General features: G+C 35.7%; 1 protein-coding gene across 1 annotated transcript in view; it reads right to left on the reverse strand.

The window, feature by feature from the left end:
- Nucleotides 1-3,603: 3,603 nt before the first annotated feature.
- LOC141483044 (juvenile hormone acid O-methyltransferase-like) overlaps nt 3,604-24,695 on the reverse strand; it is a 34,472-nt gene continuing 13,380 nt past the window's right edge. The window contains exons 2-3 of the mRNA XM_074177218.1: nt 3,912-4,186; nt 3,604-3,853 (exon numbers count right to left, since the gene is read on the reverse strand). Of these exons, the coding sequence (XP_074033319.1) occupies nt 3,660-3,853; nt 3,912-4,186 (469 nt within the window). The 3' untranslated portion in view covers nt 3,604-3,659. The remainder of the gene's footprint in view (nt 3,854-3,911; nt 4,187-24,695) is intronic.

Raw genomic sequence — 24,695 nt, forward strand, 5'->3', positions numbered from 1 at the left:
TCCCAGAACTTTCTGAAAGCCAAACCTCCAGTCCTTATATCTTCAAAAGCATGATCTTCTAGTACAAACCGATATCTTCTTCAGAGACAAGTGGGAACGAGTCGGATCACTATACAACAGCTGGTGTAAAAGAATACTACCACGTATGCAGGGCAAATTGCACGGAATAACCATACAAGTTTTACAATGATTATTACAAAATTGTTCTAAGCTCGCAAACTATATCTTAGCAAAATTCTTCCGGCACAAAAGTTGTGTGAAATGATGCTAACTGAAGTGAGAAAATGAAGAAAAAGTTAGATCAACATTCAATATAAGTCCACAAAGTGGCACAAAATAATGAAATCGAAATGATGTGGCTACCGATCCGAACAGCCCAATCTTTTGAGGAAGAACTACTTTATTATATTGAAAGGGTTATATTTTTAGAAGTGATTAATTTTAGGGAAAGAAAGTTTTTGGCTTTCTATTACTCCATCTTGATACAAAAATGTGGGAATCTTCCAAAGAAAGGAAGAAAACAATCCATTTTAAAAGTAGTAACTCTATACATAGATGTGCAGATCATGCAAAGAAGTTACTTTCAGACACAAACTGGGAAAAGCTCTCCTGAAGCAGCTACTTTCATATGAACATTGAATTACACGAAAGAAATATTCCTTCGAAACAAATACTTTCATATGAACACTGAATTATACAAAAAACACTTTTCTCTACTTAGTTTTTATTCCAGACATTCGTTATGGAATTATATCAAATATCATTCATTGGATTTCTACACAATAAACTAAATGAATGACAAAATTTCACTTACATGGAACACTGTCATCCTCACTGGTAGACATCGATGTCTTAGAACTCTTCAGTACCAATCTGGATAATATTACAAGAAAAAACCACACAATTCATTGATAAATTCATTAAAAAAACATCGTAATTTATGAAACACTTATTAGTCCATAAAAATTCATTTTTGAATTTTCCACATTGAGCGGAACTACTCTTATGAAGGTCATGTTCTGTCATCTAGTGGCTAGAAGACGCACTTATACATTTCACTCACTAGTGCATTGCAGTAGTCTCATTTGTTTTCAATTGAAAGGAGGTGGTTGAAGTTTCTGGTACCTGCAATGACCGCTAGAGGGTTTTACATACCAAAGATTGAAGTTTTCAGAAAAACTTTTTTCATTATTTCTTCAAACTGACATATGAAATTGAATTCTTTGGGCCACTAGGAAAAACCGATATTCTATAATAGTGCTATATTATAGATAACAGAAAAATATTTAGTTGCTACAATCGTACTAAAAGTGAATTGGAAAATGACATTCTCCGTAAATGTTAGAAATAAAAACTATTTTGATTTATGGTTTTATTTCATCCGCTATATTTGAAGAATGCTTGAAAGCCATATATATACGATAAACTAGCGATACGACCGGACTTCGCGGCTACATCGGAACAAATTCCAAACCAGGCGCTGAAAGCCCTTCGCAGCAAGAAAAGGGTGGTGATGACGAACATAATAATAATAATAATAAATAGACTTTATTCACATTTTCAACAGATTTTGACGAAACGATATATTATAATGTGAAAAGGTGAAGTGTCACTGCAAAGTGTTTTTCAACTTAACCTAGAATTACTTCCGAAGGCTTGTCTGACTATGTAGTGCCATCAGCAGCCATGGATATCGTTCTAGAACGACCTCCTCTCCACATTTTTCTAGAGAGAGAGGCTAGATGGACTGCATATAGACTTGTGCACATCGCCAATTGCACAAAGCAGTCTAATGCAGAGTACACCAGACTGCTGGCTGACACTGGAAGTCACAGCATTCTGGAAATGACCTCCGACATTATGACCCCAACTGTCAATTACTAAGTCCCTCATTCAGTACTTATTCTGAGTAGAAGGGACTGGATCCTCCGGGAGAAGAAAATATTAAGAGCAGATAGTTTTTGGTTCACAGATCGATCAAAAACCTTCAGGCTCTGGTACAGGTGTTTTCAGCTGCAGACCCAGGACAGATGTGTCAACCTGCCTAGGGACCTATGCGACTGTATTTCAAGCTGAAATTATGCTATTGAATTTTGTGCGTAGAGATTGGTAGAATCGAACCTCACACATAAGTCAAAAACATTTTCTCGGACAATCAAACGGCGTTGGAAGCTCTTAGCTTGGCTCCTACCGAGCAACGTCTGAATTGGTAGCAAATTACCAAAAACGACTCTTCTTAATGAGAAGACTTAACGAATTGTCTCTGGTCTGGATTCCTGGCATCACTGGCCTGGAAGGCAATGATGCTGCAAAGGAGGCTCTTGCAGAGGAGGGTGCTGCAAGTAGCTTCATCGGACCAGAACCTGTCATTGGCATTGCTTTAAGTTTTGCCAAACAAACATTGAACACCTAGATGGCAAGAAGATTTAAAGACTTCTGACAAACTCTTTCTAGATTGGCTGGATCCGAGGCGTTCATTCACCCTTTGGAGCTTGAAACCGAACAGTTGTTGGACTACAGAAGGGATGAACTACGATGTCTAACAGGCCTCCTTACGGGTCACTGTCGCCTGAATTATCATATGCAGAGACTCAGACTGTTGGAAGACAGTGTGTGTCGCCTCTGTTTGGAAAATGAAGAAACAGTAGAGCATATACTTCGTGCTTACCCTTGCGGACCAAATAAGGTTCTCAGAGTTTGGTAGAACCACACTCTGACCAGAGAGATCACTCATCGTATAAACTAATCGGCTTCGTCAAGAAGCTGGGTTCATTTGGTCGAGTTTGAATAGGTATGAGCCACAATGAACCCTAACCTACAGGGAACGTGGCGACAGAGCAACTTACTCAAACTTGTCGAAAATGTTTCAATGAAAATGAAATTTTTTGGACTGGAAGTTTGAAAATTAGCTGAGGAAATTTGACAGGTTTTGATTAATTGGCCTGTAACCTTCTGCGGAGTGAAAAGTTATCACTTTCAGAAACGGTCATAGCTTTACTTTATATGCTCACTGTCAATGTCGACCGTACACTGAACACTGGGTCTTTTTCGAGATACGGCTAGATCTGTGTGTTAGAGTGAGGAGAAAGGAAAGCCAAACATACTGGCGCCGTTATGCGTTACGTTACCAAGCGGTTTACCCTTCCTTAAGGAGTTATCACTTCAAAAAGTTGGTAGCGCCCTCTCAGCGACGAGTGAAGTAACCCTGTAGTCTTTCTTATGAAAAAGTATTGAAAATCATATATGTCATGATTTTATTATATTTTGTATGAGCAATGGTCATTTTCGAGTCATTTCGAATTACATGTAAATTCATTGCACGGTGGCGCATACCAATTGAACACTCGGTAGAAGAGCACCGCTTCGTCCGCGCTGCAGTTTTGAGCGCATTTTACTGCTCTCTATAGTGCCCTACCGCTACCATAAGAAACAATCTTACAGTGTCACCTTCAACCAGCAAAAGCTACAGAAAAACTGATGGAATTGTTTGAATTTGAATTCAAAAGAGTTCAATTCAGTAAGAGTTTGATTAGCATAAACAATTCATTTTCATTTCAATTTCTTCATTATGAAACTATATGATTGAAAAAAAATAAACACCAATGATTTTCCCACTTTGTGTCTGAAATTGAAAATATGTCTTTATTTCACAATACTTATTAGATATCAGGTTTTTTTGCTACCAATATGAATAATTTCAATTGAGAATTAAAAACTTTTTTTCCTGTATTTTCACACTCAGTGATCCAATTAAGGTTATTACTTTTCATTTTTCCTATATACAGGCTTTTATATTCATCAACATCTTCTTGCGGAATTTTATTTATGATTGGATTGATGCTGAAAAACAGATCTGAAAAATATGGCAGTTTAATTTTAAAAACCAACTCCTAATCAAATCAATAACAAACCTTCGAAGGCCTGCTCATTAGGAAAGGAATAACTCCAGTTCTCTACTTCAAAGTGGTAATCCGTGAACGGTGATTCTTTCAAAACTTTTTCGTACTCTTTCAAAGGATTTTCGTGGAAGTGGAAGGGTGATATCAGTTTTTCATGTCCATATTTGCTCCATTTAGGATGTTTTGACAAATAATCGTATATTTCATCAGCTGATGATCGTTCGAAAAAAATTAAAAATATTTCCCCTCCGGGCTTAAGCATCTTGTATAAATTGGAAAAAGCTTGTCTGAAAAAAACAAAAGTCAATGCACAATATCAAACTGAATATAGTAATAATATTAATTAATTATAATGATATCAATAATAATAATGACAAAAATGATAAATTGGGTGGTGGTGGAAGAGTACACGCATGCTATCAGTATGAAATTCAGGATAGACAAATGTGCATTGGTGGAAGCACCATACGCCATTTGGATGCCGTATACCTACCTCGGGGTAAAACATTGCCACTCACAAGGGGTAACAGCAGTGAAGTACTCTCTCGCGGCAAGTATCAGCACAAACTTCGACATATCTGGTCATCGGAACTGTCGGGGAAGAACAAAGGTGCTGCAACAAATATGATTGCCGTTCTAATCTTACTCTACTCGTTTGGAGTAGTGAAGTGGACTCGGGAGGAGCTGTAACAACTCGACGTAAAGACCCGAAAAACGATGCATCTCCATAGGAGTTTGCAGTTTGCATCCCAAATCGTCCATTCCACAGTATAATCTAGAAAGTAAATTTATAAACAGACTCCATTATTGGAGTGGAGGCTGTGGATTTTCGAGTTTGGTGTGTCTGCATGACAGAATGGTACTGAATGGAGCCCGTAAAGTCGTCAGGACATCGGAACCCCTTCTATACATGGTGCGAGACCATAAGAGAGCAGGAATTGGATCATTTCTCTTTAGAGCAGCTGCCCTTGCAGCTGGTGAACTCGGTTCAGTTTTCGACACTGAACGAGGTAATCACAACTCTGTCACCGCATTGGAATCCGTTCAGCAAAAGACCCATATAAAAGCACAAGGGGTCTTCTTCAACAATATTGAACACCTTGGCTTATTAAAGTGCCCGATCTTCGCTTTTCCCAGATCGAGTGGGCTGAAGTCGGAAACTGAGGGGTTTATCATGGCCTGTCAGGGTGGTGTCTTCAACAATTTGGTCTAGAGCAGGCGCGTGATGGGTATAGATATTCCTGACACAAGATTCAGATCCTGCCGCAAGACGTCTGAAACTAATGCACTTGCTGTCAACACGTCTAGCATTTGCAGTCTCGGCCTATTTACATCGATATAACACGGCCCTAAGAGGAATGTATTACTACCTACGGCACTCTAACGGTAATGACGAGACACAGGTGCTGCCCTACGCTCCGTGGAAAATTGAATTCGTTGTGGGAACGAGAAGTACCGAATGAGCCTAATGTAGTTCTTCTCGACCACCAGAACAAGACGAATATCTCCTAAAAAAAGGAGGAAAAACGGATGAAATATTGAAATTTTCTTCTCGAACTCCGCAGACTCTACCCAGACTAATCTGTCAAGATGGTTGTTCTGATTATTGGAGTCCTTGGTGGAATGATACCCTCTATACTATCACATCTCAAAAGCATGCCTACTTGCCGCACTAAGACAGAAATCTTAGCCGGACAAATGCAGAAGGCTGTCATTCTTTGCTCACGGCGCTTACTCAGGGTACATCATTCTTGGTCCCAATGATCACTTACCCCACTATGAGGGGAGTGGTCGTTGGTTAATAATGCTTGCGCGCCCTCCCGAATGTATCGATGGGATAGGGCCTGACCAGCGCAGTGGTTAAAAAAAATGGAGAATTTTCACCCATCATGCTCTTAAAACAATTGAAATTGTAATGGAGAACTTCATACAGTAATTTTCACATAGAAATGTAGGATACTATAATTCCAAAATAATAGCCACTAAATTAAATGAAAATTTGATAGATTAAAAAAAAGGAAAATGGAAAAATTTTTAAATCACTAAATAAATGTTTGAAAATCATCAGTGTTATTATTAGATTGACTGGTGCCTCAGCTATACTTGTTTCCTTATAACAGTCAGTCAGTTTGGCGCATGTTTGACAATACAGTCGATCATCACTTGTTAAAAATTCCATTTTCAGATGATTTAAAAATAAGCTTTGCACGGACTGGTTATTAGTCATATTAGGAAAAGCTAGATGAAGTTCCAGAAATTCACATGAGTTTTTGGTACTTCTTGAACATTTACCACAAAGTAAACAAGTGAGGATTTTTCCAGCAAAATACAAGACGAGATGGGCTGTACGGAATCATTCAGTCCAGAGCGGTCAGGAGTATTGATTTTGCTTTTGTTTTGCTCACGAAGAGTATTCAATAAGAACCCCAAGAATTCGAAACAATCCTCTTGTTGTCCTAATGAGTATCTAGTGGACTTCAGAGACTCCAGGAAATCGGTTGGAGGGAAAGATGATACCTTCTTACGAAACTGCAGCTGCATGAACAGGTGTTTGAGTTTGATGAATAAGTAGGAAACATTCCCGTTCTCGTTCATCATTAAAACTTCGTTCTTGAAATTCTTCATCATGAAAATGCTATTCATGTAGCAAGTGTTTCCTAAATTATCCAATCCAATTTTCATCTCTAGATTTTCAGGACAACTATCTACTGATTCGTAAGGAAGAACATGTTTCACAGAATCTCCATAAAAACCATTTCTCAAGCTGCGATCGATCCTTCCAAGTGAAGAAGGGTTTCGTAGTGGGATCGATTCGGCTCTTGCTTAATGAAGCTCTTTCACTGCAGTTCTACGAGGACTGCAACTCATATTTGGGGGGCAAGAATAACCTGAGTCCACTGACCGCAATGTAAAAGAAGAAGGTGGATCAATCACTTGTGAATTTACCTTGATAGGAGACTGATGAATATCCACATATGTCGGCTTGTTTCGAAGAGGTTTCAGTTTCGTACTGAAATTAGGGCAATGCATGATCTCAAAATTATGTGAAGTACTGAAGCAGCATTGCCACGTTGAATAGCAATACTAATTATTTCTATCAAAAAAGAGGTAGAACAGTGATCTTTCGTTGCTTGGCCTATTCTCCTTCCATGTTCATAGACGAATAACAGAGACTCCGGGCCATAAACACCAAAAGTTTCAACCGCTACTGGATGAAACATATAGTTGTTTCCAAGATTTTGGTATTTTTTTCTTTTCAATTCCTCGCCAGACAATGCTGCAGTTCCAGCAGACTTGAAACTTTCGGCTAGATGGGAAGCCGCGACTGTGTCAACGCAAGTGAAGTCCCATACCACACGTTTACCGTATTTCCATGGTATGAGAGACATACCATCTGGTCGTTTACCATCATCTCGACTGGTACCTAAGGGTTCCAGAATTGCAGAAACATCCGCTGACAACATAGCTCGTTTCAATATGTCGTTCACTTGGTGATGTCGAGATGTACGCCCTGCACTTCTCCTGCAACTCAAACCATGTGTACCTTTTTCATCAACTATACTACCGCAAACACAAGTATGAGAAACATACCATACCCATCCTAAGTCCTACTGCTATTCTGAAAGATTCATCGTCTAATAGTTTAAAAAGTCTGTTTAAAATCTGTTTAAAATCTGTTTTTCCGTTAACCAGCTGTCGCACCCCTACGAATGACAACCCTCAGAAGTCGAAACTTGTGCGAGCTAAGGATTAACGAGGTATTACCTTTTAACGTGTGATTCCTAACACGGGTTGGACGATAGCAAGTGAAGATCGATCGTTCAGACTAGGGCTTGAACCACCGACCAACACGGCAGTCAATTCGAGTGAGTGAACAAATCACCCACGCCGAACCGTTTGGCTACCGACCGACCAAGTGTTCCAAGAGATGCAATAGGTGAAGCATTCAGCCAAGCACCCGATTCCTTGATCATTGCTGCTTTCAGACGAGCCTTATCGTATACACTTGTAGATTTCAGAAGTTTATCAGTTATAATGTTCAGAAGAGGTCGGTCCCATACACTTAGTATTTTCTTTTTATCTGTAGGAGGATCAATATTAGTTGCTGGTTAATATACAATTTGTTGTATGACATAAATAATCATTGAATTTCAATCTGAAGAAACAGAAACAAACAAAATAAAAGCGAAAAAAAATTAAAAGGAAAGTATATGTGAGTTGAGTATATGCTTGTATTAGAAAAGATGGTGATGTTTTGGTTATTCAATGTAGAAAACTTCTTTTTTTTTTAGTATATATTGAATTTTTGTGGGTTTTCGACAATGAAAAAGGTTGTGTTTAAATTCATTAATTTTTTTAATTATTTTCAATTCTAGTGGGAGTAGGTTGTAGAATTTTGGACCATAGTAGAACACGAATCTTTGTGTATGGCTCTTCTTATAGAGTGGTATTTAAATGTTCAATTTCTCGATTGCTTTAGTTTTTACTGTTGTATGAGTTGAATAGTTGCTGAATTTCGGGAACATCCATACTAAACACAGGTAACTATATAATGATCTTACAATAAGTAAATTTGCCCCTGGATATAGATAACCCTTTGAGAATCGTCTGTTTTTTTCCAATATTATTTTTGAAATTGAGTTCTGTGCTATTTGTAAACTATTAATGTGGTTGTTGAAAGTACCACCCCATGATGTCATACAATATCTCATAAAAGATTCTGCCAAGGACCGATATATTAATAATAATTTTTTTCAGAGAGAATATCTCTGAGAGTATAAAATTTACGCATCAGTAGTCTCATCCTTTGTATTACATATGATACTTGTTTGTCCTGTCTTATATGTTGATCTATAACAAGTCCCAGATATTTAATGGATACTGTTTTTTCTATAACTGGGCATTTACAACTGAAACTATTCATGCAAGTCATTTTGTGCAATTTAAGTTCATTAATTTGTGGCTGATCATATGCATTAAGCGAAAAAGCCATGAATTTTGTTTTGTTTTTTAATATTCAAACTCAATAATTTATTATTCAGCCAGAGAATAATTTTCTTCAGATTTATTTCAGAAGTTTTATAGACTTCATTCCAATTTTCAGTGATTAATATTTTCAAATCAGCCTGGAAGTATTCATTGAGGAAATGAAATGTATTGTCATGTAACAGTTTTTTTTTTTATAGTTCGTATTTAGTTGTATTGAGTTCGGATAATGAACAGACGTACATTAGGAGAATTGTGAATACTAATATTTAGAATAATCACATTCGTGTAATAAAAAGTGCTAATTGTTATCTCGGTCAGTTTTTGTTGGAAAACTACATCAGTTTCTTATCAGCTGCCACTGAGTAGTGGACAGATTTATCAAACAGGATCGCACTCAGGAGGAAGTGATGCTAGTCATTCCATTGAATCAATCTAAAACATGACATGGCGAGTACTTCTGACTATAAGGGTACTCAAAATTATATACAAAATCAAGAAAACTCATCAAATTTCCCAAACCAGTCTTACTCCAAAGTAGTACAAACATTCAAATATCCATCAAAGTAACAAGCCATCATATTTGCCGCTATTGAAGGAGTGAAAATTCAGGAATATATAATCGATCTTGGAACCAAAGTTCAACCTAAAAATATTATTTTCTCGTCTAAAATTTCGAACAATCGAGTTTGCATCTACCTCTCTAGCCAGATAATCGTGGATACATTTCTTAATGAAGGAGGAGAAATTGAAATCAACCGTCAAATCCTGAAAGCCCGTCGCTTAATTACACCATCTACTCGATTATTCCTTTCTAACGTAAGTCCAACGATACCTCACAACATTATAGAACAGAGCCTCAGAGATCTAGGATTAACCCTAATATCACCCATGACATTTCTTCGCATTGGAATATCCCAACCTGAATACACCCATATATTGAGACAAGTAGCAGACAAGTCTTCATACAATCTGCTCTAAATAATACTTTCCATCTTCTCGAATCATTTATCATATCTTATGATAACACCCCCTACCGTCTCTACTTCTCTGATGATAAACCCATCTGCTTCAAATGTAAGAAAAATGGCCATATCACTGCTAATTGTCAAGAAACTGTTACCGAGACTATTGTAGATATTGTTCAAGAATCACTCGAAAATCCAGCCCTTCAAACCCAAGAAATTTCTTAAGCTATTACTTATCCTTAGGTCAACATTGTCCAAGAAAAACCAGTTGAAATTTCAGCCCCACAAAATGAAGAGATTCCCATTATAATGAATATCTTCCTGCGGGTACCTGTCAAGGTAAGTTCGATTTGGTGTGCTCTTCAAACTTTATCAAATAAATTGTGAAATAGAGTTATTTAAATATTGTGTTTGGTATCAAACTGTCAGGCAGAGTGCAATACATCTACTGAGCAAAACAATTTTGTTGAAAACTCAACAACAAATGCATAATTCCCAACAGAAGCGTTTAGCATTCATTTTTTCTTCTGACCAAAGAAACCACATGGTACAAAAAAAAAGTAAACTGATAAAGAAAGTGATAAATGCAAATTTTCTCTAGTCCAGTGGATTTAGGCAGAATTGCAGATTGGTTAATAAACTTAGTGTGCACTCTCAGTGGGTAATTATTAACATTTGAATTATTGTTATGTTATGTGTGATAATAGTCAAGATGAAATAAAAATTTGTAAGCATTGCGGAAAAAGGGTGAAGATCTCCTTTGAATGTGAGTTTTGTCACGCATACTTTCATCCTAGCTGTGCGCGGCAGGCTAAGGTTGTATGTCAGCGAGACAATAAAGAGTACGTAAATTGTGGTCACACCGACAGCCAACTTACCACCCTTACCAGATCTGAGAGTGATCCGAAAATGGATGAGAGAAAAATCAAATCAATCTTTAAGGAGCTGCTTACTGAGTTCTTGAACCCATTTAAGAAATCTATTGAGAAAGAGTTTTCCGAATCTTGATAAAGCTGTATGTGAACTACAACAACTACGTGTGGAAAATGGACAATTAAATAAGAGGATTGAAGCAATTGAGGTGAAAATAGCAGCCCTAGAGACTCAATTTACAGAAATTGAACGTTTACATATCGCTAGCCATGCTAAAGTTACAAATACATCATTATTCCAAACTGAGGAGGTCATTTCTGAATGGGAAGAACGTAAGAAGCGTAGCAAAAATATTATAATAACAAATGTAAGTGAGTCTACAAAAACCGATAAGATACAGAGGATTTTAGATGAAACCGATAAAGTACAACGTTTACTTTCAGATATTCAACTGCTTGATCGTAACGTTAAGGTATTTAGACTAGGAAAATTTGATCAAAATAAAATAAGATTAGTGAAAGTGATATTTAATGCAGAAAATGATGCAAAGCAAGTTTTTTCAATAAGAATGAATTGCCAGGTAATGTTAAGGTGTTTTTTGATCAAACAAAGATTCAAAGGGATTATTACAAGCATGTTAAAGATAAATTTGAAGAGTTGGTAGAAAATGGTGATACTTCTAAAACTATAAAATATGTGAACTCTGTCCCTAAAATTGTTAATTTAAAAAACAAGTAGAGCCTAATATTCAGAATCGTTATGTCAGTTCTCCTAGTTTTGATCAACATATTATATATTCAAATGTTAGTAGTTTTTTAGCTCACAAGGCTGATATATTTTTGAACATTATTTGTTATAAGCCTTATGTAATTGTTCTTAGTGAAACATGTATCACTGAAGAGATAGATGATGCTGAACTTTATATTGAAAGGTATCAGATGTTTAGATGTAATAGCACAAGTCGTTATACGGGTGGAGTTTTGATTTTTGTAAGGGAAGATGTTGAAGTTAAGTCAAGTGAAACTCATATAACTGACATGGTTTATTGGTGTCTGTTCATAAAAATCAATATAGGTAATAATATATGGAACATTGGGGGTCTTTATAGGTCTTCAAGTTCCAGTAAGCCTGTTTTTATTGATGCTCTGGAGGATGCGATAGAAAAACATTTTTCTGATGGTAAAAGATGTTTATTGATTGGTGATTTTAATTTCAATTTTTTAAGTAATGAATATTATGAGCAAAAAATAAAAACACTATTTAATATGTATGGGTTAGAACAAGTTGTTCAGGATTATACGAGATGTTGTGGTGATTCAAAAACTTTAATTGATTATGTTGTTACAAATTATGATAATGTTAGAGCAGTTGTGAATGAACCAAACATCTCCGAGCATGGCATTATATCCATTAATTTATCCACTGAACACTTTCGATTGCCTGAAAAATCAATTACTTTTAGAAAATTTACAGATCAAGAGTATCATAATATAAATATGCAATTAATATCTTGTAACTGGAACAATACCTCAGTTAATGTCGATAATATTTTACATGAATTAATTGATAATGTGTCAACAATTATTAATGAAATTGTCCCTGAGAAAACAATATATCTCAAAAGTAATTATGTACCCTACTTTGATGATGAACTTAAAGAAAAAAGACGTGAGCGTAATAATGCATATTACAATTTTAGGCATTGCGAGGGTGGTCTAAAAGAAGAACTTTGGAATGTCTATAAGATCATTAGAAATCAATGTTGTTTTACTAAAGGAAAAAGAGAGATTATATTTTGAACAAACTATAGACAAAAATAAAAATAATAGTATGGAAATGTGGAAGTGTCTTAAAAAACTTGTTAAGCCAAAACAAGATGTTGCTGGCCGTATTCAGTTTGAGATTAATAATCAAAATGTAATTTTGAATAAGGAAATAGACATTGCTAATAATTTCAATTCATATTTCATATATAGTGTAAATGAAATAACTTCAGTTTTTCAAAATGTACAGCAATGGACCCATGACTACCCTGTTATATCAGCTAATTTCACTGAATTCGCGTCTTTTACAATTAATGAACTAAGAAATATTATATTCTCGCTTGATAAAACTAACAAAACAGAAATTTTAAATGATAATTTCTTAAAAAAAAGCTTTGATGTGGCTGGGTACGCAATATTAAATTCAATTAACACATCACTTAGAACCGGTGTGTTTCCAGATCAATTTAAGATTTCCACTGTTGTTCCTGTACCGAAAATTAACTCAATTAAAGCTGAACATTTTAGACCATTAAACATACTACCAACTCTTGAAAAAAGTGTTAGAAATGTCTGTATATAACCAATTAATTCAGTACTTTAATACCAATAAATTGTTTATAGGCAACCAATCAGGTTTTAGAGCTAGACACTCATGTGAAACGTCTCTACAATTTTTAATAACTGAATGGAAAAATACAATTGATAGAAATCAGTACATTGTTGCGACATTTCTCGACCTTAAAAGGCCATTTGAAACAATTGACCGAAATATTCTACTTGAAAAATTAAAATATTATGGGATATCAGGGATTGTTTTCAATTGGATTCAAAGTTACTTATTCAACAGAAGACAAAAAACTAAATTTGGAAAAGAATTGTCAGATGAACTTATAATTGAGAGTGACATACCCCAGGGTAGTGTGTTAGGTCCATTGCTTTTTATTATTTACCTAAATGATATTAATCACATATCTGGATCACACTGTATAAATCTTTTTGCAGATGATACATTAGTATTGTATACATGAAAATTTGGATCAGGCAATTTTTGAAATGAAAAGGTCTCTTTAAAAAGCATTGAAACATATTTATTTATTAATAAACTGAAACTAAATGTCAATAAAACAAAAAGTATGATTATGACATCATCTTATAAGTATGATCAAATTGTTTGGGCAAATGCTGTTATAAAAATTAATAATGTTAGCATTGAAATTGTGACTGAAATAAAATATTTGGGTTTTATAATTGATAAAAATTTAAAACTAAATAGTTATGCTGATTTTTTTTGTAAAAAAATATCTAAAAAACTTTTTTTTCTCTCTCGTATATGTAAAAAAGTGTCTATGTATGTTAGGTTGACTATTTTTAAAAGCCTAATACAACCTCATTTTGATTATTGTACAACATTACTTTTTCTACTTGGTAAAAATAAAATAGCGCAATTGCAAAAGCTTCAAAATCGGGGCATGCGATTAATATTGGGATGTAGCCGTTACTCAGCAATTGAATCGATGTTACAGTGTCTAAACTGGTTTTCAGTTGAAGAACGTATATTATATATGACTATGATCTTTATATTTAAGCTGCATAAAGGATTGCTACCCAATTACTTTCAAAAATTCTTATTGAGAAATAATGAAGTTCATGATTACAATACGAGAAGAAATAACAATTTTTACATTAATAAAACTAACACTAAATTTGGAATGAATAATATATTTCATAAAGGCTTAAACGAATTTAATAAACTACCACAATTTGTAAAAGAATCTGATTCAATAAACCAATTTAAGTCATCATTAAAGAAGTATATTAGTGACAGCTCATTATGATATTTGTAATTTTTTTAAATTTTTTAATGTGAACTAACCTAATGATCTATAGATATGTTTGTATATTTGGTTTTCCTTGAAAGGTACTTTGAAATGTTACTATATTTAGATAGTTAATGTTGTGAGATATTTATGAATTTGTAATTTTTCTTTTTTTGTATATTAGGCTTGCCTACTCAATAAATAAATACAAATACAAATACCAACTCGCAAAAAAGAATCCATTCAGAGATCAGTCCACCGATACAAGATACTGAAGAACTGGAGCCTTCCTTTGTTATTCCCAGTTCACAGAATAAGAAGAAAACCAAGACAACACAGGCCAAAATACACACCAAATCTGTTGAGACCCTGGTTGCCCCAGCCAAACAACTTTTTGAAGATGAGCCATCTAAATATCCTCTCGACTACAGCCAAATTGTGAGTTTTCTAGAGGATTCGTTTGGTTCCCCAGCGTGGCCCGCAGGTATACCGAAGAAATTCACATGCTCCTAGATATACTCACTAAAATATATCCGGCTCTTACTAAACGTAGCATCAAATCCAGAATCACAAAATTGAAAAGGAAAATAATCGAAAAGCTCCAAAGAGAACTCGAAACTGGCTCTAACATCTCAGTGTCCGGAAGCGAAAGTGACATATCTCTAGATACATTTTAGAATCTCCTAATACCATAAAAACTACTCAACAACATTCATATTGGAATGGAATATAAACGAAGTATTTTCCCATCTGGAAATGCTCCAAGTGTTAATAAATGAAGAGGAACCCCCAGTTATATGTCTTCAGGAAACCAACTCAACTGAAAAATATGGGTACAATTTGAAACACTATAACTCCGTTCACAAAACTAGAAACAATCAACTCCGAGCGGCAGGAGGGGTAACAATATACGCCAAAAAAACTCTTGAGGCAGAAGATGTTCCACTTTCAACTGACTTCGAAGCTGTAGCTGTGTTATTGAAAATCCCACAAAAATGTGCATATGTAACATCTACATTACACCAGATACAGAATTCAATATCAATGATTTGTACAATGTCACCCAACAATTACCAAAGCCTTACGTTATCTTGGGAGATTTTAACGCTCACAATACAATATGGAGATGTACATCAACTAATCGGAGAGGCAGCAAACTTAACACGTTCATCAATGCATCGAACCTTGTACTTCTGAACTCTGGTGAAATAACCAGATTCAATATTGCTACTGGCAACCACTCCGCTCTCGATTTGGCATTTTGTCACCCCAACCTTTCCTGCAAATTATCTTGGACTGTTTTATCGGACCCGTACGGTAGTGATCATTGGAGCTGATGTACAAGATTCACCGTCTATATTCCGTCCTAGCTGGCGGCTTAGAAATGTTAGCGACAAGACTGGACACGTTATGGAATCCTTATGGAGGAAAAAATTCCAAATGTTTTTCCCAATCTGGTACAAGACATTAATCTGCTTGTTGAGGAACTTCCTGGAAGTATTCGTGAATCAGTATCCATAGCTATTGGAAGAACAACCCAGTTTTCACACCATCAACCTGTTCCTTGGTGGAATAAAGAATGCCAAAAAGCAACAAAAGAAAGCAAAACGGCTTTCGATACATTGAAAAGACACCCTTCTACTGAGAATATGATAGAATACAATAGACTCAGAGCTCGTCAAAGGTATATAATTGAACAGAGCGAACGTACTTTATGGACACAATACGTCTCAACTTTGAATCATTCCACACCAATGTCTGAGGTATGGCAGAAAATCAACCGCATTAAAGGATCAAGAAGTCATGTAGGTATTTCGTCTCTGATTGAAAATGGAAATAGTATTACAAATAGTCAGGAAATTGCTAACTTGTTAGCCGACAACTTTCAAAAACAATCAAGTAATGCGAATTACAATCCTGACTCTTTAGAAATGAAGGAAACAATTGAGACACACCTTTTAAATATCGAATCTCAGGCGGATAACCCCTTGAATTATGATACAACGATTGATGAATTGGGAGATACCTTATCCAAAGTCAAAAACTCCAGCCCCGGGCCCGACGATTTACCATATGAATTCCTTATTGAACTTCCCCCAGTAGGAAAGCGATATCTTCTAAGAGTATACAATGAAATATTTCACTCACAAAGAATGTCTACTAATTGGTCGGAAGCAATTGTACTACCCATTAAAAAGTCGAAAACACCACACACAGATGAACAGTCCTATATAGGCCCATCTGTCTAACATGTATCATGTGTAAACTTCTGGAAAAAATACCGAATGCCAGACTAAAGTACTACCTGGAACAAAATAACCTGATTATTCCTCAGCAAAGTGGTTTTCGTATGTATCGTTCGACCACAGATAACCTAGTAAATCTACAGTCAGATATCCATGAAGCCTTTGCCAATAGAGAAAGCCTTATTGCAGTTTTCTTTGGTGTAAATAGAGCCTTCGACACTGTATGGAGACGCAAAGTTCTCAATCAACTTAATCAATGGGGAATACAAGGAAATATCTAATTTTTTGTCAAATAAATCTTTTTTTCGGTTAGACTTGATGGTAAATTATCTGAAACCATGGATTAAGAAAATGGCACTCCTCAAGAATCGGCACTCAGTGCGACTCTTTTCCTCATAGACATTTTAGATGGTATTAAAAAGCCAGTGAGGGGTAATCTATATGCAGATGATTTAGTTATATATGCAACAGGAAAGAATGTGATCACAATAAGTACTCAATTACAGAATGCACTAAGAAAACTTCAGTCGTGTTCGGAACGAAAAGGACTTGAGTTCTCGACTATCAAAACAAAATGTATTATATTTTCAAAAATAAACGGCAGATGGTTCACCCTCTCTTGAATTGAATAATCAGCAACTGGAATTTGTAGACAAAATTAAGTTTCTGGGTGTCCCTTTTGATAGTGAACTGAAATGGGACACTCACATAAAAAATCTTAAGAAGTCCTGCCAAAATGGCCTAAATCTAATGAAAGTATTAGCCTACCACACATGGGGAGCCGATAGTACTACGTTGCTACGTATCGAGCATTAATCAGAATCAAACTGGATTATGGATCCATCGTTTACTCTACGGCGAGAATATCTCTTTTGAAGTCCCTAGATGTCATCCAGAATGCGGCCATAAGAATTGCTATGGGGGCGTTCTGTACCAGTCCTGTGGAAAGTTTACTTGTTGAGGCGGAGAAACCACCTCTCGAACTACGTCGACTCAACCTAATCCTAAGATATGCAGCAAAAATATCAGCAAATAAAAATAACCCTAGCCATCACAATACATTTTGTAATCGCTTCAGTGAAACATTTGAGTACTACCTTAATTCACAACTTCCTCTTTACGCCAGGATTCCCAAAATACCGAATAACCCAATACTAAATCATAACATTCTCCATCTGAACATAAAGATACCTCCTCCATGAACAATAGCCATTCCTGATTGTAATACCATCCTGACCCATTATCCCAAGAATGATATTTCTGCAATGCACATAACAAGAGCTTTTTCTGAAGTGGCCTTCAAGTATGCGAACTACTCCCACATATACACGGATGCGTCTAAAACCAGTGAAAGTGTAGGGGCTGCAGTGATCACAGATCATGCAAGCTACAGTTATCGACTACCAAAAGAAACTAGTATATATACGGGAGAACTATTCGCCATAGCCAAAGCTCTTGCACACTGCAGGAAACATGGAGAAGACGCCGTCGTCTTCACCGATTCAGTGAGTGCTATACAAGGTATACAACAACTATATTCCAGAAATTCCCTCCTTATGTGTATTAAACTAGAACTGGGAAAACTAATTGAAATGGGAAAAAGTATCAAAATTGTTTGGGTTCCTTCGCACGTAGGAATAGTTGGCAACGAAACTGTGGACACATCAGCTAGAGAGAATGGCTCAATCCCACACAGTCTATCAACTCGCTGTGTACCACATGAAGATTTGATCCATAAAATACGACAACTAACAATAAATTCATGGAGGGAAAGATGACAAGCTCTGGAGAATAACAAGCTCAAAACAATCAATCCTAGCTTAAACTTCCAAAATTACCTATCACTTTCTCGTAAACATCAGACAATTCTAACCCGTCTCAGGATTGGCCACACAAGGTATACACACCAGCATCTACTGAAGAAAGAAAACCCCAGAAGATGTATTTCCTGTGATGAAAAATTAGATGTGAAACACATCATCAAGGTGTGTCCTTACTACAGAGAGGGGAGACTGTCAACACGACTACCTGAAGAACTCAGTGATGCCTTGAATCCATATAAATTTGACATTTCACTTAAGTATCTGATATATATAAATATTGTATATCTAATATGATTGTGATGTGATTCAAATTGTACTACACCGCTAATAACCTTTGTAGTTGATGCGGTTATATTAAATAAATAAAAAAAAAACATTTTTTAACATTTTTTTTGAAGGAATGCAGGTTTGATAGCTGTTTAAGAAATGTAGGTAGTTTGTTGAATAAGTTGATGGGTATAATCAGAGGGCCATTTGCTGCTTTCGTCAATTTATGGTGGGGAACAATAAAATTATAGTTAGATCTTAACGTATATCCTGAGGCGAGCCGTAGATTATCTCTTGACTCAAATTTGTCGAGATGAATATTGACATAAACAACACAGTTGAATATGTCAATAACTGAATGAAGATTGAATATAAGCATAGTAATAGCTCTTCAATATATTCAATGGAACAAAATTACCGCGATTACGAATTACAAAACAATGTTCCGACAGTTTACTCAAAACGTAATCAATGTGCTTGTTCCAAAAGAGTTGAGCATCAATGTTCAAACCTAAAAATTTTACAGATGAAGTTTGTTGTATTGACTTGCCATTTATTCTGACCAGAAAACTGCGATCATTCTCATTTAATGAAATGCAACTATATTAGTTTTTGAGCTGTTCAGAATGAGACCATTTTGGAAACAATATGTTTACATATTAGCAACTGCTTGATTGGCCTGACACGACAATCCCTCGTAATCCGAGGACTTCAGATTGAATGAAGAATCGTCGGCAAATTGCACTGTACAGTGTTGACGATTACTGTTGTTGAGGTCATGTACGAATAAAAGAAAGAGAATAGGTCGGTACCCTGGGGAACACCTGTGACAAGAAGGCTGGGAAGGTCCCAGCCTCCAGTTTAACCCTCACGATTTGTGTTCTGCAATCCAGATAAGATCTCAACCAATCCAGAGATGAGCCACAAATTCCTAGACAAAACAGCTGGCTCGAAAGTAAATTGTGATCAACAGTGTCGAAAGCTCGTGACAAGTCGAATAGAACACTTTTTTACCTCTATCGAGATTAGAAATGACTTTATTGACTGAATTCACCGGGGCATCCTGAGTGGATTTGCCAATTTGGAAGCCATCTTGACAATCTGGGATGATTTGATACTTTTAGGAGTCTTCTTTGATATGTTTTCTTATGGATAGGCACTATTATTGCATGTTTGAGTTGAGTAGGAAATATACCTACCACCTAAGGAGATATTAATGAGATATAAGAGGGGTTCGATCAAATTTTCAACCACCTCGAACAAGAGGTTGCAAGGTACTTCATCCACGCCACTGGAAGTCTTAGAAGATATCGACTTCACTATCTCGAGTAGTTCTGTTTCATCCAGAGGATATGAAAAAAGTGAGTTGATGTTGATTTCACAGTTATTTACTGAAATAGGAGATGTTTCTTTGACTAATTTTCAATAAGTAATCGCTGAATGTTTGGGAGATATCAATATCCTCGTTTACAGATGATTCATTTTCATTCATAACATATTTTGGCAAAAATTGGATTTTTTCATCACATGTGGTATTCTGTTTGATTATAGTCCAGGCAACCTTATATTTATTTCTGGCTTCAAGAAATTTGTGGCCGAAGTAAGACTTCTTTGAAGTTTCTATCTTTTGTCGATGCTGTTTCAAAAGTAATTTATATTGTTGGTTGATGATTTCATCAGATCGGATTTTACTGATGTAGAAAATATCTCTGAGTAATTTTCCTTCATTAACGATCTTCTTAGTTATCCAAGGTTTACTGTTATTAGATTTTTTATGTATATTGGTTTGATGTAATTCCTGAAGGATGGCTTCATCGAATAGGTTGAGAAATGAATCATAAAAAATAGAGAATTTTTCATCAGCATTATCGTTGCTGAAGTATATAGATAGCCAATTCTCACGAACCAATAAAGCATTCAGAAAGTGAATATTTTGATCAGAGAAGGATCTTTCAAAAAAATAATTGGTTATTTTTTCAGTAGGAGCGGTGATTGGTAAAACTATGTATTGGAGTGCATGATCCGAAAAATCTATGTGACTGACAGTGGAATCAGAGATATTGGATGTAGAGGAAAAAAAATTGTCCACCGTAGACATGCTATTGCCCTGTATTCTTGTGTAATCGAAAATACATTGATTCAATCCGTAAGAGGCAAATAAATTACGCAGATAACTTGCATTGCTATGAGTGGAATTCTTATGGAAGTCGAAATTAAAATCACCACAAACGATACAAGAGGTTTGAACATTTTTTTCAAAAAGAGAATCGAGAACTGGTTCCACATTATGTATGAATGATAGACTATTGGAAAATGGTGGTCGGAAAAAACAGTTTACGTGGATTTTGGAGTTGTGATCGGTTATTTCGACAGCAACATATTCAAACATACCCTGAGATTTTTCAACGGTAGTGTGTAAGACTGTATAATCGTGAATATTAAAAAAAAAGATAGCTACCCCTCCACCAACTTTATCGTTACGGCGAAAATAATCGGAAAGAGTATAATAATTGACATTGTCAGCTAATATTTCATTATCTTGACACCAAGTTTCAGTTAAACAAACTACATCCGGATATTCAAGAGACTGTAATAAAGAATCAAGTTCATTTATTTTGTTTCTAAAACTATGAATGTTCCGATGGGAAATTACAAAAAACGGCGATTCATGAAATGGTTCATGAGAAATTAGAAAGTTTTCACGGAAAAAAACATTCTTTTACCACAACGTTTTCTGGCCACCTATCACTCTTCAACAGTAACTGCTTACAAGATTTGGAAATACCCAATTTGAACGCACTGTTTTTCCCCTTGGTGTTCAACTTGTAACACTTGATATTTTGATCCGAAAATGATTCCTTCAGAAAAGACTGCATCACTTCATTATCAACCTGTCCTTTGACTTTTCCAACATAAAGCCATTCCAACTCTGCTTCATTTGGAATGCCTTGTATCATCATGTTCTTGGTCATGAAGTCTTTTAGTCATCTGGTCGGAGAGTTTTTCTAATAGATTCACTTCGCGATCGACTTGTTGAAGTTTACTCGCGGTAAACAGGCATTCCGATTTCGAACAACGCACGGATGATTTATTATCAAAGTCTGAGTTTTCACTTGAGTCAATACCACTCGACAGATAAATAAGGAGATTCTGTAAAATAATATTCTCAGAAAAACTATGTGGTAAAACTTTAGTCACTATGAGATCGATTATTACGCTTTTCTTTAATTCATTAAGTTCAGCTGCTAGGACACCCTGCTCGCTTGGGGACATGTTTACGAGTGTTGCTGCTCATCGTTTTGAGGTTCAACTCAGTACACCTCGAACTTCACTTTTTAGGAACTCTTTCATCTGGAGAACTTCATTCATGTGGAATGAACTCTCTGAAAATATTTTTCCAAATGAATTTGATCTCCAGCGATTCAAATCCAATGTGAATCGCTACTATCGCACAGGCATCGTTCTGAGAGCGCCTTGAGGATTTTTCTATAGTGCTTGTGTTTTCTCCTTTGGTACCCTCGTTCATTTTTGTCATTCATGGTTTAAGTATTCTGTCGATCGCATAGATGACGTCATCATCATCATCTACACAGGGTTGTATTACCATTAATGAAAACCTATGATAGAACCGTGCGCTCTGTTATGGGATCATGAATGCAAGGCTTTCAGGATCTGGTACTGTTATGTAAGTGGAAGGGCGATAGATTATGTTGATGATTATTCAATCGTCTTATTAGAACTTTTTTTTTATTCCAGACTCTAGCAGACATACAATCAAATAATACCTACAGAACAATGAATTAATGGATGTAGCCGTTACTACGTGGAAGGAAATCATTAGGAAGAAAAGAGAAGTGACACTTTCCATGTTTTACCACTTTTATTTGTAACTAACATTACTGCAGTTTCGTATTATAAGGACATTTTCAAACTTATACATCAAACTGAAAATGATTGATTACATTAGCCCTTATATCACACCACTGTAGGTAATAATTGAGGTACTTAGCTCAATTGAGTACCTGAATTTTGTTTATTTCTGACAATGTGGATATGCTAATTTGAAAACCGGTAAGTAAACTAGATCGATTTGATCATTTAACAGGTTGCACCCGCAATGTTTATGCAGCCAAAAATTTCAGTCAAAAATTAGCTCCGCGTTATGTGCTTTGTACTGTTATAGGAAAAAAGAGTAAATTAGTATATATTTTGAGAAAGGAAGACGGTAGCCATGCAGGTGAGTGGCATATTCAAAATTTAAAACCGTACTACGGTTCTTTATCCGAGATTTCAGAAAATGAATCGGGATCAAGGAGTGAAATGTAAATAGATGTATATATTAGGGAAGTTTGGTAAAAACTTTCGTTCAAGGTGAATTTTGATGTAGATATTAGATTATATTGGGAAACTGGGATTAGTATAAGTTAGTAGTAGATAGCTCTTTACTAATCGTGATTAGTTTATATAAGTAAAAAAAAATAGTCAGAAATTAATATTATTAGAAAATAATAAAAATTGTCACTAGAAAGCAACAATTTTTATTATCTGGAGAATGGGGTGAATGTAACATGAAAAGTTGACTTTTATCAACAATCCAAAGCACTTGTTACGAAATGTATCATTTAATTGTGGAAATCATAAAATACATGTATACAATTTCAGAGTTCCAATCTAGTAAACATCAGCTATTTTATTTTCTTGGTATTGCATAGTTGATGTAATCTGGGGAAGAGAAAAAGAAACGAATTATTATTAATGAAATAAAATATAAAAGAAGGAATGCTCAATGAATACTTCATACAAAGAAGAATTATTGCCATTGGAGTACACCAAATTTCGTCAACGTGTACGTCACGGCGCAAAGGACGAGTTTGTGTTAATACTTCTGGTCGGAGGTCAACCTGAAAGGATTTTGGGTGACGGTTGAGAAACGAAAGTAGAGTGTGTCACGTCAGTTACCATTTTTGTGTTGGGCATTATTTTGGTGGAAGCCTTTCCCTTAGAGGAGGTGAGTTTTTTTAACCATTTGATTTCTGGAACCAATATCACAACCGAGATCACTTTCTATAGATCTGCCGGTTTCCATTAAGCTACGGACAAGTACAGCCTTTGGTATTTTCCAAGAAGCGTGGGTCGTCCAACCATCTCGAACGTTTTTGTTCTGGTTTGGAACCTTTTGGATCCCCAAATACCGTCTTTTGCTGTCGACCAGTTTTGAAAAAAAAAGAAAAGTCGAATTGCTCCAGTTCGACATATATCTTTCGAATTCAGGATATTTATAGTATCGCCTGACAACTGAACTGTTTCGTTTTCTAACCCTCCAGACTACATCCAGAATCTACTCGACCTCTCAGACAGCCTGTTGCTGATAACATCCAGAAAAGAAGGGACTCATTTGGTGAGGAATTTCCAATTTTTTTACATCGGAGTTGATTTCCACTACACAGACAACCTATTTTTGGAAACCAACTATATACCTGGTGTTTCCTTTTTGAATTATATGTGCCTACATGCATGTAACGTTTCAAAAATTATTTCCAACGTTTCAATAATTATTTTGTGTAGACGTAATGAAAGTCATATGAATTTACTTTATAACGTTGTTTTGTAAGATCCTACTGCAGCTGCAGCGGCGTCGTATTATTACGTCGAATTCGTATAAATATCTTGAGGTTCATTGGCGGTAGATTCGGATACATTTCATTGAACTTTCTACATGTTCTGCTGATAATTTTGTCACACTGTCCAAAAATAATAAACAAATTCATAAGAACTTCGTTTGAATAGTTTTGTTCCATCGTTTTGAAGGTATTTGCAACTTCTGAAGTGACGAAAATGTCGATATTATTAGGAGAATGTCACAACGCTACTGTCAAATAGTAATCATGGCCTGCTTACCAAATACCGAATGGAAGGGACATTTTCACAAATAGATGTTCATAAGTCCGAAACTTGACTAGTTAGGTATAGGTATGATATACATAGAAAGAAAGCAAATTTCAGCAGCTTTCCGAATTCTTTATAATATACAGGGTGTTCCATTTAAAATA

The sequence above is a fragment of the Leptinotarsa decemlineata genome, unplaced genomic scaffold (genome assembly GCF_025532065.1).
Source record: "Leptinotarsa decemlineata unplaced genomic scaffold, Ldec_3_MD MMD2_tig00002159_RagTag_RagTag, whole genome shotgun sequence".
In the NCBI taxonomy this organism is placed as follows: Eukaryota; Metazoa; Arthropoda; class Insecta; order Coleoptera; family Chrysomelidae; genus Leptinotarsa; species Leptinotarsa decemlineata.